The sequence below is a fragment of the Pan paniscus genome, chromosome 13 (genome assembly GCF_029289425.2).
Source record: "Pan paniscus chromosome 13, NHGRI_mPanPan1-v2.0_pri, whole genome shotgun sequence".
Taxonomy (NCBI): Eukaryota; Metazoa; Chordata; class Mammalia; order Primates; family Hominidae; genus Pan; species Pan paniscus.
In genome coordinates, this window is record NC_073262.2 from 34,408,839 (window position 1) to 34,422,580 (window position 13,742).

The 13,742-nt window shown below is 32.0% G+C and overlaps 1 protein-coding gene across 3 annotated transcripts in view; it reads left to right on the forward strand.

Annotated features, from left to right (window-relative positions):
* Positions 1-13,742, forward strand: part of LRP1B (LDL receptor related protein 1B) — a 1,910,203-nt gene that overhangs the window by 1,638,358 nt on the left and 258,103 nt on the right. For all 3 annotated transcript variants that reach the window (XM_034954060.3, XM_034954061.3, XM_003822825.6), the window contains exons 55-57: positions 675-862; positions 6,776-6,959; positions 9,828-9,913. In XM_034954060.3, coding sequence (XP_034809951.2) covers positions 675-862; positions 6,776-6,959; positions 9,828-9,913 — 458 coding nt within the window. The remainder of the gene's footprint in view (positions 1-674; positions 863-6,775; positions 6,960-9,827; positions 9,914-13,742) is intronic.

Here is a 13,742-nt window from a genome sequence, read left to right on the forward strand (position 1 = left end):
TATATTAAAAACTTGGTCTGTTTATCACTTCTCTATTCCAAATGCTAAATATATAATCATATATTACAGAATATGCTCAAATAATTTTTTTCTCATGGACTTTACATGATATTGGGCTTTCTTTTAGAATGTATAATGATGAGTATTGTTCAAGTCATCCAGCTATTTTCCATAGCTGTATTTGGAACAGCTATTATTCACCACTGATATCTGTTTTATACCCTGACTTCAAAATGTCAATGTTATATTTCCAGGAAGAAAAGAATTTAGGAATATCTACCTATTCTAGATTCTTAGTTTTTAGTAACATATAATTTCTCAGAGACCTATGGCTTGAGGGAATTGTCAGACTATCAGTACGCTTTTGAACTCATTCTTCACAAAATAGAGGAGGCAGAAATAGTTCATTAATTTTACTATGGTTGTTTATTTTGATAATTAATTTTCATGATCAAGCTATATTTGCAATAAGTATTGAACATGAAAGTACAGTTTGCCCTTGGTTTTCTGAACTTTAGGTATAAGATATTATATTGAATATGTAAAAGATTTTATATAAACTTATATTATGATTTTTGACACACGAGTTAATGATATTTGTGAATGTTTTCAACAACTGTAGTATAAAACAATGGCATGCCCTTTATGTTCCATTTGTTTTATTTTTTTTCCAGAACAGTCATGCAACAGTTCATTTTTTATGTGCAAAAATGGCAGGTGCATTCCCAGTGGAGGTCTTTGCGACAATAAGGATGACTGTGGCGATGGTTCAGATGAGAGAAACTGCCATATAAATGAATGTTTGAGTAAGAAAGTCAGTGGATGTTCTCAAGACTGTCAAGACCTTCCGGTCAGTTATAAGGTAGGTACTCATCAAAAGTAGCAAATCGTACGATACATTAGAATTGGAGGTTAAGAAAGCTATTTAATCCAATATAGATGAAAAAGTTAAAAGCCATCATAATATTAAAACGAATTGAATGGAGAGTGTCTATATGAAGATACCATAATAGTAGTGTGATATAAAAGTTGTGAGAATATAGTTAAGAAGACAAAAATAAAATTGAAGCATTTTTCTACATTTTCGGAGCATAAAGGAAATAAATAAACCAGGGAAGACTAGTGATCAGAGACAATACTGCTATGTTAATAGCTGTATAAATACGTATTTAACTCTTAAGTTTCCATTTCTTCCCTCATTCTCTCTTCAGTACATCTTCGAAGTGGAATGGGCTAATCATTTACTACAACACTGGATAATGGAATATTTTTCATACAAACATAAAATCCATAAACTATGGATTATTAGGACATAAAAAATCCATAAACTATGAATTATTAGGACTTAGTGTGAATACACTAAAATAAACCATATGTAATATCCTAATTGTTGATTGTAAGTACGATTTCCCTGAAGAGGTGATTTGCTGACAGAATCGATGGACAGAAATAGCTTCTAAAACCAACTCTGTTTCAGTATGTTGGAATGACGGACAAAACTAACACAACGTTGAAATGCAACGTTGTATATTAGGTTAAAATCAATTTTGTAAATATGGAAAAACCTCATTAAGAGCAATTCCTTTGAAAATTAGTGTGTTTAATGGAGCAACAACTCTGTATGAATCTTCAATAGGACATAACTAGTATAAACAACAGAGGCAGTCTAATGAAGATTAGGACCATTACAGGGTTTAGATTTTGTTCTACCGAGTTCTGCCCGGGGGTACTGCCCACATGTATGGACACAGCATTTTATCAAGAGAAACCATGACGAATTGGAGTGTATCCAAATTTCTATATTCAGAAGCATTAGAGTCTGGAGCACATCTTCAGAAGAAGTTTTGCTTAGAGCAAAGATGATTTGCTAGCTGTATTCACATACTGTATATGAAGGATTCTAATAGGGAACATATGAGTTGCTTAAAAGATTGGAATTAAGAGTTGGAAAGCAGATTCTGTTCAATACAAGGCAGAAGTTTCTAATGATAGAACACTTCATATTGGAATGAACCACCTCACACATCACCAATGAAAGTGTTTCTGCAGTGGCTAAATGACTTTCTTTAAAGGATGGTAGACAATTGTTGTATGGCAAAGATGTGGGGCCATTGTTCCTGCCAGCCTTAGCATGCTATGACAAGCCAGTTCTATCTAACAGTAAATTCAACTAAACAACCAATTTGCTGTTTTTAAGTTCTGAATTTCTGGTATTATTAACTTAGCTACATGGTTAGGTTGGTTAGGATTTTACTGTATATAGACATAATCTAAGAACCACAATAATAAATTCCTGCAAAAATTAGAGATAAAAAACTGAAACACCAAGAAATATATATTTTTAAAAGTTTTTTAGACCCAATATTGTATTAAGAAGTGGTTAAACTTGTAAACTTAGAACATGAACTCATTCACAAACAATATATTACAGGCAGAAAGAAAGAAAGCAAGTGAGCCAGTACATCTTTTAATGAGATGAGCATGCATCAGATAATTAATGTTGGCAGTAAATATTTTAAAAACCAGTGAAGCAGAAAAGAAATGTTATTGATCACTTGTGTACAATTAACATAGAAATCTTTCCTGAATGCATCAGGGAATGTGTTTTAGAATGATTGCAGGTAACTAATTAAAATTTTAACTCATACCATTACAAATAATTATTAAGTTCTATCATATATACAGTTATGTACCACATAATGATGTATTGGTCAACAATGTGCTGCTTATACAGTGGTGTTCCTATAGAATTATTTTTACTGTACCTTTTCTAAACATTTTTAAATATTTTTTTAAACATTTCTAAATATTTTTTACTGTACCTTTTCTAAACATATGGTGAGAGATGTTTAGATACACAAATACTTAGCATTGTGTTACAATTGCCTACAGCATTCAATATAGTAACATGCTCTACAGGTTTGTAACCTAGGAACAATATGCTCTACCATATAACCTAGGTGCATGATGGCCTGTACCATATAGGTTTGTTTAAATACACTCTATGATGTTCACACAATGACAAATCACGTAACAGAGTATTTCTCAGAACATATCCCTGTCATTAACTGATGCATGGCTGAGTGTGTCTGTGTGTGTGTATATGTGTGTGTGTGTGTGTGTGTGTTCTATGTGATACATTTCAAAGTAGATTTATTTGTGTTTATTCCATGTGTATTTAATGTCTATGATAACAAACTTGGTAGTAAATTATAAAACATATAGAATATCAATTATATACTTTGTGACATGACATCAAAAATAAGGTTAGATGTTATTTTAAATGCCTGCATATAAGAAGTATTAGCACACAGCCATACCATATTTGGAAACTGCTTTTGGTAGAAGACAATATCATCCAGAAACACATGTTAATTCATGCTTATTTTAAGCATCTTGAAACATTCCTCACACATAAATACTTGTTTATTAATACTTTATAAATGCCAGTGTTTTCATTTTGTCTTCTCAAGAAGCCGTAGAAAGAAGTGATAATTCTAGTTAAAAGAGACAAAAGTATTTAATCCTTCACAAGGTGTGTGCATATGTTATCAGACAGAATTGCTATGATGTTTTTAAGTATGTAAACATGTAAAAGCTAGTTAATAATATAAAACATCTATTGATGGAAATATGACTTGTACAAACATTCAGGATGAGACCAGAATCATAAATAAAAGATTTAAGCAAAGGTTCAGACCAAATATTTTACATATTGCATTCATATTTATATATATGTATATACATACACATGTATATATTATGCACACAAATATATGTCATATATATGACAATTTGTTAATAGGAAACTGAGTAGAAAGCTTTATGTACAACAAGATGCTTCTACCATGTTGCAAAATTACGTGAGCTGATAGATTTCTCTGTTTCAGAGAATGGTGAAAACTATCCAGCAGCCTACTTCTCCTTGTAATATAAGCAGACCATGACAAGAAATCATCCTCTAAATTCTGCAATAAAACGAAAATTGCTTACAAAAGCAAAATTTAGACCTTATGGACTGTGGCCAATTTGCATGTTTGCAGTAAAACAAATACAATGTATCTAACTATTCAAAAGGGAGTAATAACATTTAACTGAAGCAAAAATCTTATTTTGATAGGAAGGATAATTTACCATGTAAAAATAAATGTACTTCTGGGAGGGAAAAAAGTGATGATGTATACAGTAGAAATAAAATGATCAATATTTGTCATGTTACTTGAAAAGCTGCAAAGGAATTTTCCTGAGAGAAATAGAAAAGGCTTAGTTATTTTTTCTGCCAGCTATATTTTCTTATAAAAATTAATGTAACTCAAGAAAATTCTGAATAATTTGGAATGGTGAGAAAAATTAAGATGAGGCCGAATACATATAATTCTGACTTTCATAAAAATTGTCTTTTTTAAGTGAAAGAGAACATTCTAATCTTATTTTCTATAAAATGTCTTTGAAAATGCAAAAGATTATTATTTTCTTCCATTGAATTTATGAAAGTTGATGAGTAGAATTTCCTGCAGATGTCTTTTTATTATTTGAGACCAAAAATATTTTTATTAAAATAGATTAACAGATTGAGAAATACATTGTCTTTTTATACATGTTATTTCAAACAAAATAAAATTTTAAAAAATTTACTGTAAATCTTAAACTTTTGTTTATACAGTCTTATATTATAGTAACATTAATCAATTTTACCTTCAAGAAATTAATTTTCCATTTTGTGTTTTTATCCAAGCCATCTATTTCATATAGTACTTCTATAAAACTGACATGAGGCATTCAAAGTGATTTTCAGAAACCCCATTAAAATGGTGATGCACTTTGTTTCATTTAATAATACTGTTTTAGAGGAATTCAACACATTCTATAAAATTTCCTTTCATTTGTCCTAAAGTGACTCCTGATTCAACACTGCTCTGTATCTACTAATTGGACCTCTGGCTTCCGACTACACAATCACTTGGCTTAATTTTTAGGCCATTCTGGGATTACTATCCTGTCAAATTTCTCAGTTTCTTTTTCTTTTAAATATTTATTTTAACAAAATTGAATAAAAAGATATAATATAAAATTCATCATTTTAACCATTTTTTTATGTGTACAGTTAATGGCATTAAGTATGCCATTTTCTTTGGCCATAGTTAAGTACCAATTCCTCCTGGTGGCAGGATGGATCTTCTCAAAGAAAGTAATATTGTCACTCAGTGAGATATAATGAAGGGAGTTTGGGAAATCAAGCTCTGACTTTTGCCTTCATTTTAATCCACTGGATTGCTAAGTGGGTTATAGAGATTTTAAAAGTCCATTATAATTTCTGAGCATTATTAGATAAATTGCTGGTGTCAAATGTTAAACATGAAAGTGCTAAGAGCTTAAAGGGTTTCATTTCTTGTAAACAGAATTGGGAAAAATAATGATTTATCCTTTAATTAATTTCAGATGAAATTGATGTTACTTGGATGCTTTCCTCCCCAGTATTGAAAATGTTTCTTGTACTTAAAAATAATTCTAACCATAAATTGTTTCCTGAGTATTTATTAATATGGACATATATCATTCTAATATCTTTATCAATAAATTCAAAGCTCTGCCATCACTTTTATCTGATAATAAATAAATAAATAAATAAATTTTATCCAAATTATGAAATATTTACTATGGAGTGCTCTTGAATACTAGTTACTTTTGACAACTCAGAAATCCTTCTTAACTCACATCCTACTCAATACTTACAATTTCCTTTATTCGAACACAACTAATCAGTCTGTGATCATAATCATCTGGCCAAGTATAGGTTCATTTTCTGTAATAATAATTCTCACATGCTACCTAGCAGGGACTGAGAACAGAACTGAGAGACAATGACCAATCAAAGTACCTCATCGTTTTTAGGAAGGCAAAAAATACACGTGGCATAATGTTTGTAGCCTATGAGTTGACATACCAGTTAGTTAATATCATGTGTCATCAGAAGGACAAATAAAACATCATAGAGATGCTGAAGGAAAGAGTTATGATATAAATTGTTTTAGTTATTAAGATAAAAAACATCTACATTAATATTACTGTTTATTCAGACACCTACATATCTAGGTATGGAATCAAACACAGTCAATAAATATTAATTGAGGATTACTATGTATTAAAAATTTCAGTGTGTACAAGATCTCCTACTGGCCTTATCTAAACAGCTCCATCTTCATGCTATTGGATTTCTCATCAACTAACTAAAGATAATATTAGATTGGTACAAAAGTAATTGTGATTTTTGCCATTAAAGGTAATTGCAAAAGCCACAATTACTTTCGTACCAACCTAATAATATCTACATTATAGATTTCTATACTGCTCAAATGAAATAACATATGTGACAATGTTAAAAATTTTCAAAACTCCATGTAAGGATTAATTCTTATAGTTGCTAAAATATTCTAAAAAGACAATGTAATGCAATAGAAAAATAAGAAAAGAAGTAGAAAGTTTCACTCTTTTTTTATTTGCTTTGCCAATCTCTAACCACATGGCCTTAGCAATGTCAATTAACTTTTGCAATCTTGCCAACTTCAAAAGATCAAATGAAGATATTTGGGAGAGTGCTTTCTAACTAACTTTACATAATATACATAATTCCCATCAAAGGTCAAATGCTGGAAGACAGAAAGACTTGCCTTTATCTATTTTCAAGTGCTTTTCTTGCTTAATGCTAAAGAGATATCCAAAAGTAAAAGACAGTGACAATGATATGAATTGATTATGCTCATTTTTCTTTTCCCAGTGCAAATGCTGGCCTGGATTCCAACTGAAGGATGACGGCAAAACATGTGTAGACATTGATGAATGCTCTTCAGGCTTTCCCTGTAGCCAGCAATGCATCAATACATACGGGACTTACAAGTGCCTCTGTACAGATGGGTATGAAATACAACCTGATAACCCAAATGGCTGCAAATCGCTCTCAGGTATCGAATTGAACTTGCCCACTGATCCAACCTCAGTTATACATATGGATCCTGAACTTTATAGCCATTCTTATTGAATTCACTCCTCCTTGATGCTTCTGAAAAATCAAAATTCTTCTCTACTTCCCTTGATATGAGAATCTGTCACTCTGATTTTGTATGCTCTGTTCATAATAACATTGCCTTATGGCCTTGTGAATTATTGAGTGTTTTCTAGATTTTGAGAGTGCCCACAAAAAAAAAAGAACTATCTCTAGCACTGCTTCCTGCTGAATCACATGTTCTTGGGAGCAAGTTTGGCTAAAACTGTTAAAGAGACTATTGTGACATTATTATAATATTGTTCATTCTCCCCTCCACCATACATACATACATATATGCTAGAGAGAACAAGTTAACAATAAGAAGAAGCAACAATAGTAATAATAAATCAGCTATATAGGACTATTTGAATTCTTCCAGTGATTCAGCAAATATTGTTAAACTTCTTTTTATTCCAAGGAGTGTATTTGATCCTGTAAATTATACATTTAATAAAGCATGGCCCATAACTTTAATTCTTTAGGAGAGAAATCACAGATATTAAAATGATACAAAGCAATAATATGATGATGACTGTTAAATGGGCAAAAAAAATGGTGACTAAGGGCATCTCTATTCCGCTTGTTTTTAAGTATAATGAGTCAAATATTATTGCCAGTTTCTTATATAGATGTTCGTCAGTGGCAACATTTAAAACATTAGCTGTTTTTTTCAACCAATTTAATAAAATAGCTATCAGAGATATTAATTTTAAAATATGGGTTTTTTTAATGGGTTAAAACTTTACACATTATGAAGAAAAAAAAATTAACTCCTTTCAATTTTTCATTCCACCATCACTTATCTTCCTTCCCTGAATCAATTTGAGGATTATTTGGAGACAATTTTTTTTTTTTTTTTTTTTTTTTTTTTTTTGAGACGGAGATTCGCTCTGTCACACAGGCTGGAGTGCAGTGGCGCGATCTCAGCTCGCTGCAAGCTCTGCCTCCCGGGTTCACACCATTCTCCCGCCTCAGCCTCCCGAGTAGCTGAGACTACAGGTGCCCGCCACCACACCCGGCTAATTTTGTTTTTGTATTTTCAGTAGAGATGGGGTTTCACCGTGTTCACCAGGATTGGAGCCCATTGTTTAATCTACCAATCTACTAGCTTCAGGCCATCTTAATGCTTGCTACATAATGCATTTAGTGACCTGGGACAAAAAGAAGAGATTAAATCATACAAATGACCAATGTTTCCATTACTTTAAACATTAATAAAGGATTGTGTAGAGGAGATGAATAGTAACAATTAAAATATGGGTCTTGTTACATTATGTATCCACACCATAGTTGTTTCTTATTAGCAATTATACTTAGAAACTCATACAAATTTTAAATATAAAAATGTGTTCTTAAAGCATTTATGCTTGTTAAAGCATAAATCTTGCACTACAGAGATTTTTTTAAAATGAAATATATTTAAGTTGTAAAGAACAGAATTGCCTAAGCAGTGAAGTAGAACATGACTGATTAATTTTATATTTATAATTGAGAAATCTATTGACAGAGTGGCAAGGCACCTTCAACTCGAGAGCCAATTCTGTGTTGAGAAGTATTCTGAGTCTCAGTCTGGCCTCAAAAAGAAGATGAGAATGACTAATTTGGGATCCCATCAAGGATGATAGAAGGGGGTATTTAACATGAATGATATAGTATATACTGAAACATAATGTCATACCTTTGGTATTACATATTAATTACAAAACTAAAAGACAAGGGGAGAAAAATAATGATTTCAAACAATTTTAAAAGGACAATAACGGTATAACAATAAATAATTTATAAAAAATCCACATTCAATTATGTGATTACTTTTTTAGTGTTTTTTTTTTCTAATTTCTATCAACATTACGTTTTTTCATTTGGCAAACAAGTTTATGAATGTGTCTTAAAAAAAAGATGTTAAAATGCTTGGGCAAATTATTCACCAAATGAATCTAGGATTATAACCACTGAGAATGTGGTCAAATTGACGTCAAATTATCCAGATACATATTTAAATAAATAGAAAAGAAAATCTTTCTGAAATTCTCTCCTTCAAGAAATCGTTTTGTTTCCAAATCAATTCTGAAGAGAAACCAAACACTAGTGGTTTAGAGGGTCTCCTGTACGTTGAGAATGCTCAGATCTTTATCACGCTCTTTCCCAGATTCTAAAGTAAATGAGATACTAAAAGACATTGGACAAGCTGATAAGGTAGAAATAAAGACTATTAAAGCATTAGAAAAAAAGACTCTTGGGGAAAGGAAAAATTAATAAACAAAGATTTTAGAACCTGGAGTTCAGAAATTATTTAAGACAAGTCCTCAGGCAGGTAAAAGGGTATATATATGCAGTGATACTCTTGGTCTTCACTGAGGTCATCCTGAGAGCATCAGCCACTTGATTATCCAGAAAAAAAATTTCTGATCATAAGAATGTTTTAGCTGTACTGTAGGTTTCTAAGAGAGGTGAAGATTATCTTTTTCTGCAATTCATGCAGACAATCAGATTGTAACAGCAGATATTTTCTACTAATTCCAAATAAATTATCTGAATGTCAAGAATATTGAGAGGAAGCAAGGGATGCACTTAGAATTTTCTAAATTTTCTGTACTGCCTGGGCATGTGCTGCCTCTTCATTCTACTGCCAACTACGTTGCTCAGTATGATCCTTTTTAAACCCTGAATCTACCAGATCACCACTACATTTGAAATCACATTGCTGCTAAACTAAACTGAAATTATGCAAAGGGGAAAAGCATAGATACTTAAAGTCTAATATGTTATTTGTGTTGGTGTTTAGGTGAAGAACCTTTTTTAATTCTTGCTGATCATCATGAGATAAGGAAAATTAGCACTGATGGCTCCAACTACACACTTTTAAAACAGGTATGACACTCCCAAGATGACACCGTAACATTTAACATGTGCACTAGGTATGTGTTAGAGCTGTAGAACTACCTGGCAATTAGAGTTTGTGAAGCATATTTTTAGTTGTCAGGAGAAATATTTTCTTTGAAAATATTTAGTTTGTATCTGTTCTGCTCCAAATTTATCTTTGCCTCAAACTGTGTAATAGTAACAGAAATATGTGAAAGCACTGTCTAGAACAAGTGTGCCAAAATTAAGGTTATTTCTCATTTTTCTAGTATGTTTATGCCAGTTTTAAGTATAAACGAAGACCACCATTCCTGTGGTGTATTTTCAGCAACATAAAGAAGATTTACTTTCCTAAAAATATTTTGTTACTCATTGATAGATTCCTCCACTGCTTTTTATAATAGTTTCGTTCATTTTTCTTCAGGATTTAGTCTCAAGTGTTAAATATTCACTAGCTAGTAGGATATTTACTCATCCTGACAGAGTTGGATTCTTTAGTCTTCCTCTATGTCACAGGTTAAAAATAAACATGTCAGATGAAAATCCAGATTTCTGGCTACTCAGGAAAAAAACAGAAAAGTGTATTAGGGCAGCACTCACATTCCTGATTGGTCAAAATCCAAGCTGTGTAGCAGCTGCTGCATTGATAGAGAGCCCTGCTCTCCAGTTCACCAGTGTTTTCAGACTTTCCATGTGCTTAAGACATGTACACTCGCCTTATCCTGAATAGCCATGAGGTTAACACCCTTGTTCTGAGTATGGAGTGTGCCACCAACATCCACCATATCATACTACTTCTTTCTTTGATTATAAATCTTACAAGACTGAGTAAAATATAAAATATTTTTATGTTGTTTATAAAAAACTAACAAAAATTTAATCAAAATATAAGAATGAACAACTATTTAAGACATAAATAACATAAAAGAAATACTTAAGGATAAAACGTACATATAACTGCTTCAAGATGGAAAGTTTTTTGCTGCCCAAATAGTTTCCTAGTTTATCTAACTTGATTTAATATGTTTTTTTCTGTATTTTTAAACTTTTTCCTGTGCTTTTAAACTTATATCAAAATTATAAGATATTAAAAATTATCTTTCTTGGGATATGACTTCACAGCCCTTCTAAGCCTTTCTATAAATTCAAAGTTAGGTGCATCAGACACATATTTTCTGGTATAGTCTCTGGAACAAGGACATGCCTATTTTTTCACTAGGTTGTGTATATATATATAAGCTGTATATATACACACACACACACACACACACATATGTACATAACATTCTGACCATTTAGACTCCACTATCTCAGTTTAAAGAAATAAAGTTATCTCTTTAGAATATTTTTAAGCTCAGCTGAACCATAAGTTTAACTAATATAGAACAATATTCATTATCTTCATGACAGAGCTATAATAGAGCTTCAGTGATAGCTTCTTGCTTCATTTTCCTACCTTGTAGCTCAGTATATGTCTACCAGCATTCCTTTTGTTGTCTTTCACGGATAATGTGTTGTCAAAAATTGTTCTTAATGGAACAAAATGATTTTTTCCTCTATGCATCATTTAAGTCTATTTCACATAACAGAACTACTTTAATGCTCTTTTTTTAAAAAAACATTTTAAGATAGTTCTTTTCTCCTGGTGGTATCATTTTAGACTGTTGCCAGTCATTAGTACCTAAGTGGGGATGAGTTTCGGATACTTTCTTAGTGCAGTACATATGGGAATGAAGAAACAGTGAGGATGATGAAAACGTTCATGAAGGATCTGAACACACCTATGTCTTTGGAAAGCAATTGATAATGGTGCCCACTGAGTAAGGAAATAGAGACCCAAAGAACCCATGGCAAGCCTTCTGCCCAGTTTTGCCTATGGGCTGCTGGGAATATGTCATTTCTTTCAGGGAACATATTTTTACTCACAGTTTCATCACAGTGTTATAGAAATTTTAAAGGAGTTCTAGGCAGTAGAAACCATTATCTTTGTCCAGAGAGTCTGTCCACATATGCAGAATGAAACAGAACACAGAAGCAATTATCTCTGCGCATTTTCTCACAGCCAAAATAAATGAAAAGACAATATCCTTGTCTTAACTATTTGGAACTTTTATGTGCAGCTGATTAGGAAGAATGATTGATTCTAATATCACAAATTTTATTCTCTTTGTTGTAGTCAGTAACAATCTCATTAAGTTTTATTGCATAAAATTATAACAACTGGTGGAGCTTTTTCTTGCCCTCTATATTCTACAACATAACTGTAGTAAGGTCAGCTATAACTTAAATTCATATACTATATTTAGAAACTGTACTTCAGTGACATACATTTTGGAAATGAAAATTAATCAAGTACCTTTCCAATATGTTCTCCAATTCAATTTGAACAGTGTCTTTATTCCAGTAAAATTGTGTGAGAAACAAAACATAATTTCCTAAATTAATCATCTCGAACCAAAGAGTGCAAGTCTTTAGCTACAGAAATGAAAGAAGCAAATAGGATTCTGATGAAACAAATTTTCATCTCTGAAACTACTGGGATGACTAGTTTTTAGACATTATTTTGACCATGCCCCTGGCTGTTTTAATGTTTCTTGCATATGATTCTGCAAAGAGACCATTGCACTGGGATTAAGGGTAAAGCTGTAGAAAAATGACCAGCTTGGCTAGATAGATATGTTGGAATTTAGAGCTTCCATTTTTCTGCATTTGCAGCTTTAATTTATTATAGTTGACTTACTAAATTTGGAATTGGATTTTTATTATCTAAATTGATTATTGTAAAGAAGGAATAGGATAATTCTGCCATGACTGGGGATCGTGGGTAAATCTTTGCTCAAGTTAGAGACATGTTTCTCTCTGCTTTTTCCCTGCAAAGCTCTCTAATTTAGCCACCTGAATTGCCAAGCCATCACAGAATCCTAACTTATTTACATTATTGCTCTGGAGAGAAAAGCAGTTGAACAGAAGGGATATTGTAAACTACTATTGGAATGAATTTATTAAGCCCTCCACAAACTTGCCTGGAACACATTCAATTTATATTTTAGAACTTTGACTTACTTTGCATAGGCAACTTCCTACATATATATGGTTATGTGCATTTAGTTAAGGAGTTCTCCAGTTTTTAGGATGTAAATGGATATTTAATGAATCTTTTGAATCTGTGACTGAATATCAGTTACCCTTCTTTAGCACTTATAGTCATTATTCATGATTTATAGTGTTGTCAGTAGGAAAGATACTTGCATTTATTCATCTTGGCTTAGCAAGGAATTTGCACTGAGCTATATTATTGCCTTGTGTCTCTTGTTTATGACCTATGGCACGAGATTTTTGTGGGGTTAGGTTATTACAGGTTGTCTTTGTAATCTGGACCTCAAGAAAATGAGATTGCTCATTTTAAGCCAAATAAAAGCATAAAATTTGAACCTATGATTTTAACACTATTATTACTAAAATTTAGCCCTGCTGTGAGAAGGGAAAATAAGCAGTATTTGCCAGAACCTTCTCTTATTTGCTGCTATACATAGGACACCCTTAGTCTTGAATGCCCTTGGAAAAAAATATCTGAAGAGTAATCATTAGCCTTGGCTTGTCTCTTACAAAGAACTATTTAAATCTAAGTCAGTTTTATTATTATCATCAGATTCTGAATTTTGAGAGTAGATGTTGAAACTAAACTCAGACCTGAGATTTACTTTCCTCTTTCTCCCTCCTCCCGGCAACCAAACTAAAACAAATAAAAAACCCCTGCTTCTCTGAAGATGCTTGTCTCTACCCGTAAGACTACAGCTACTCATACATTTCCCTCTAAAACAATTTGAGACATAGCATC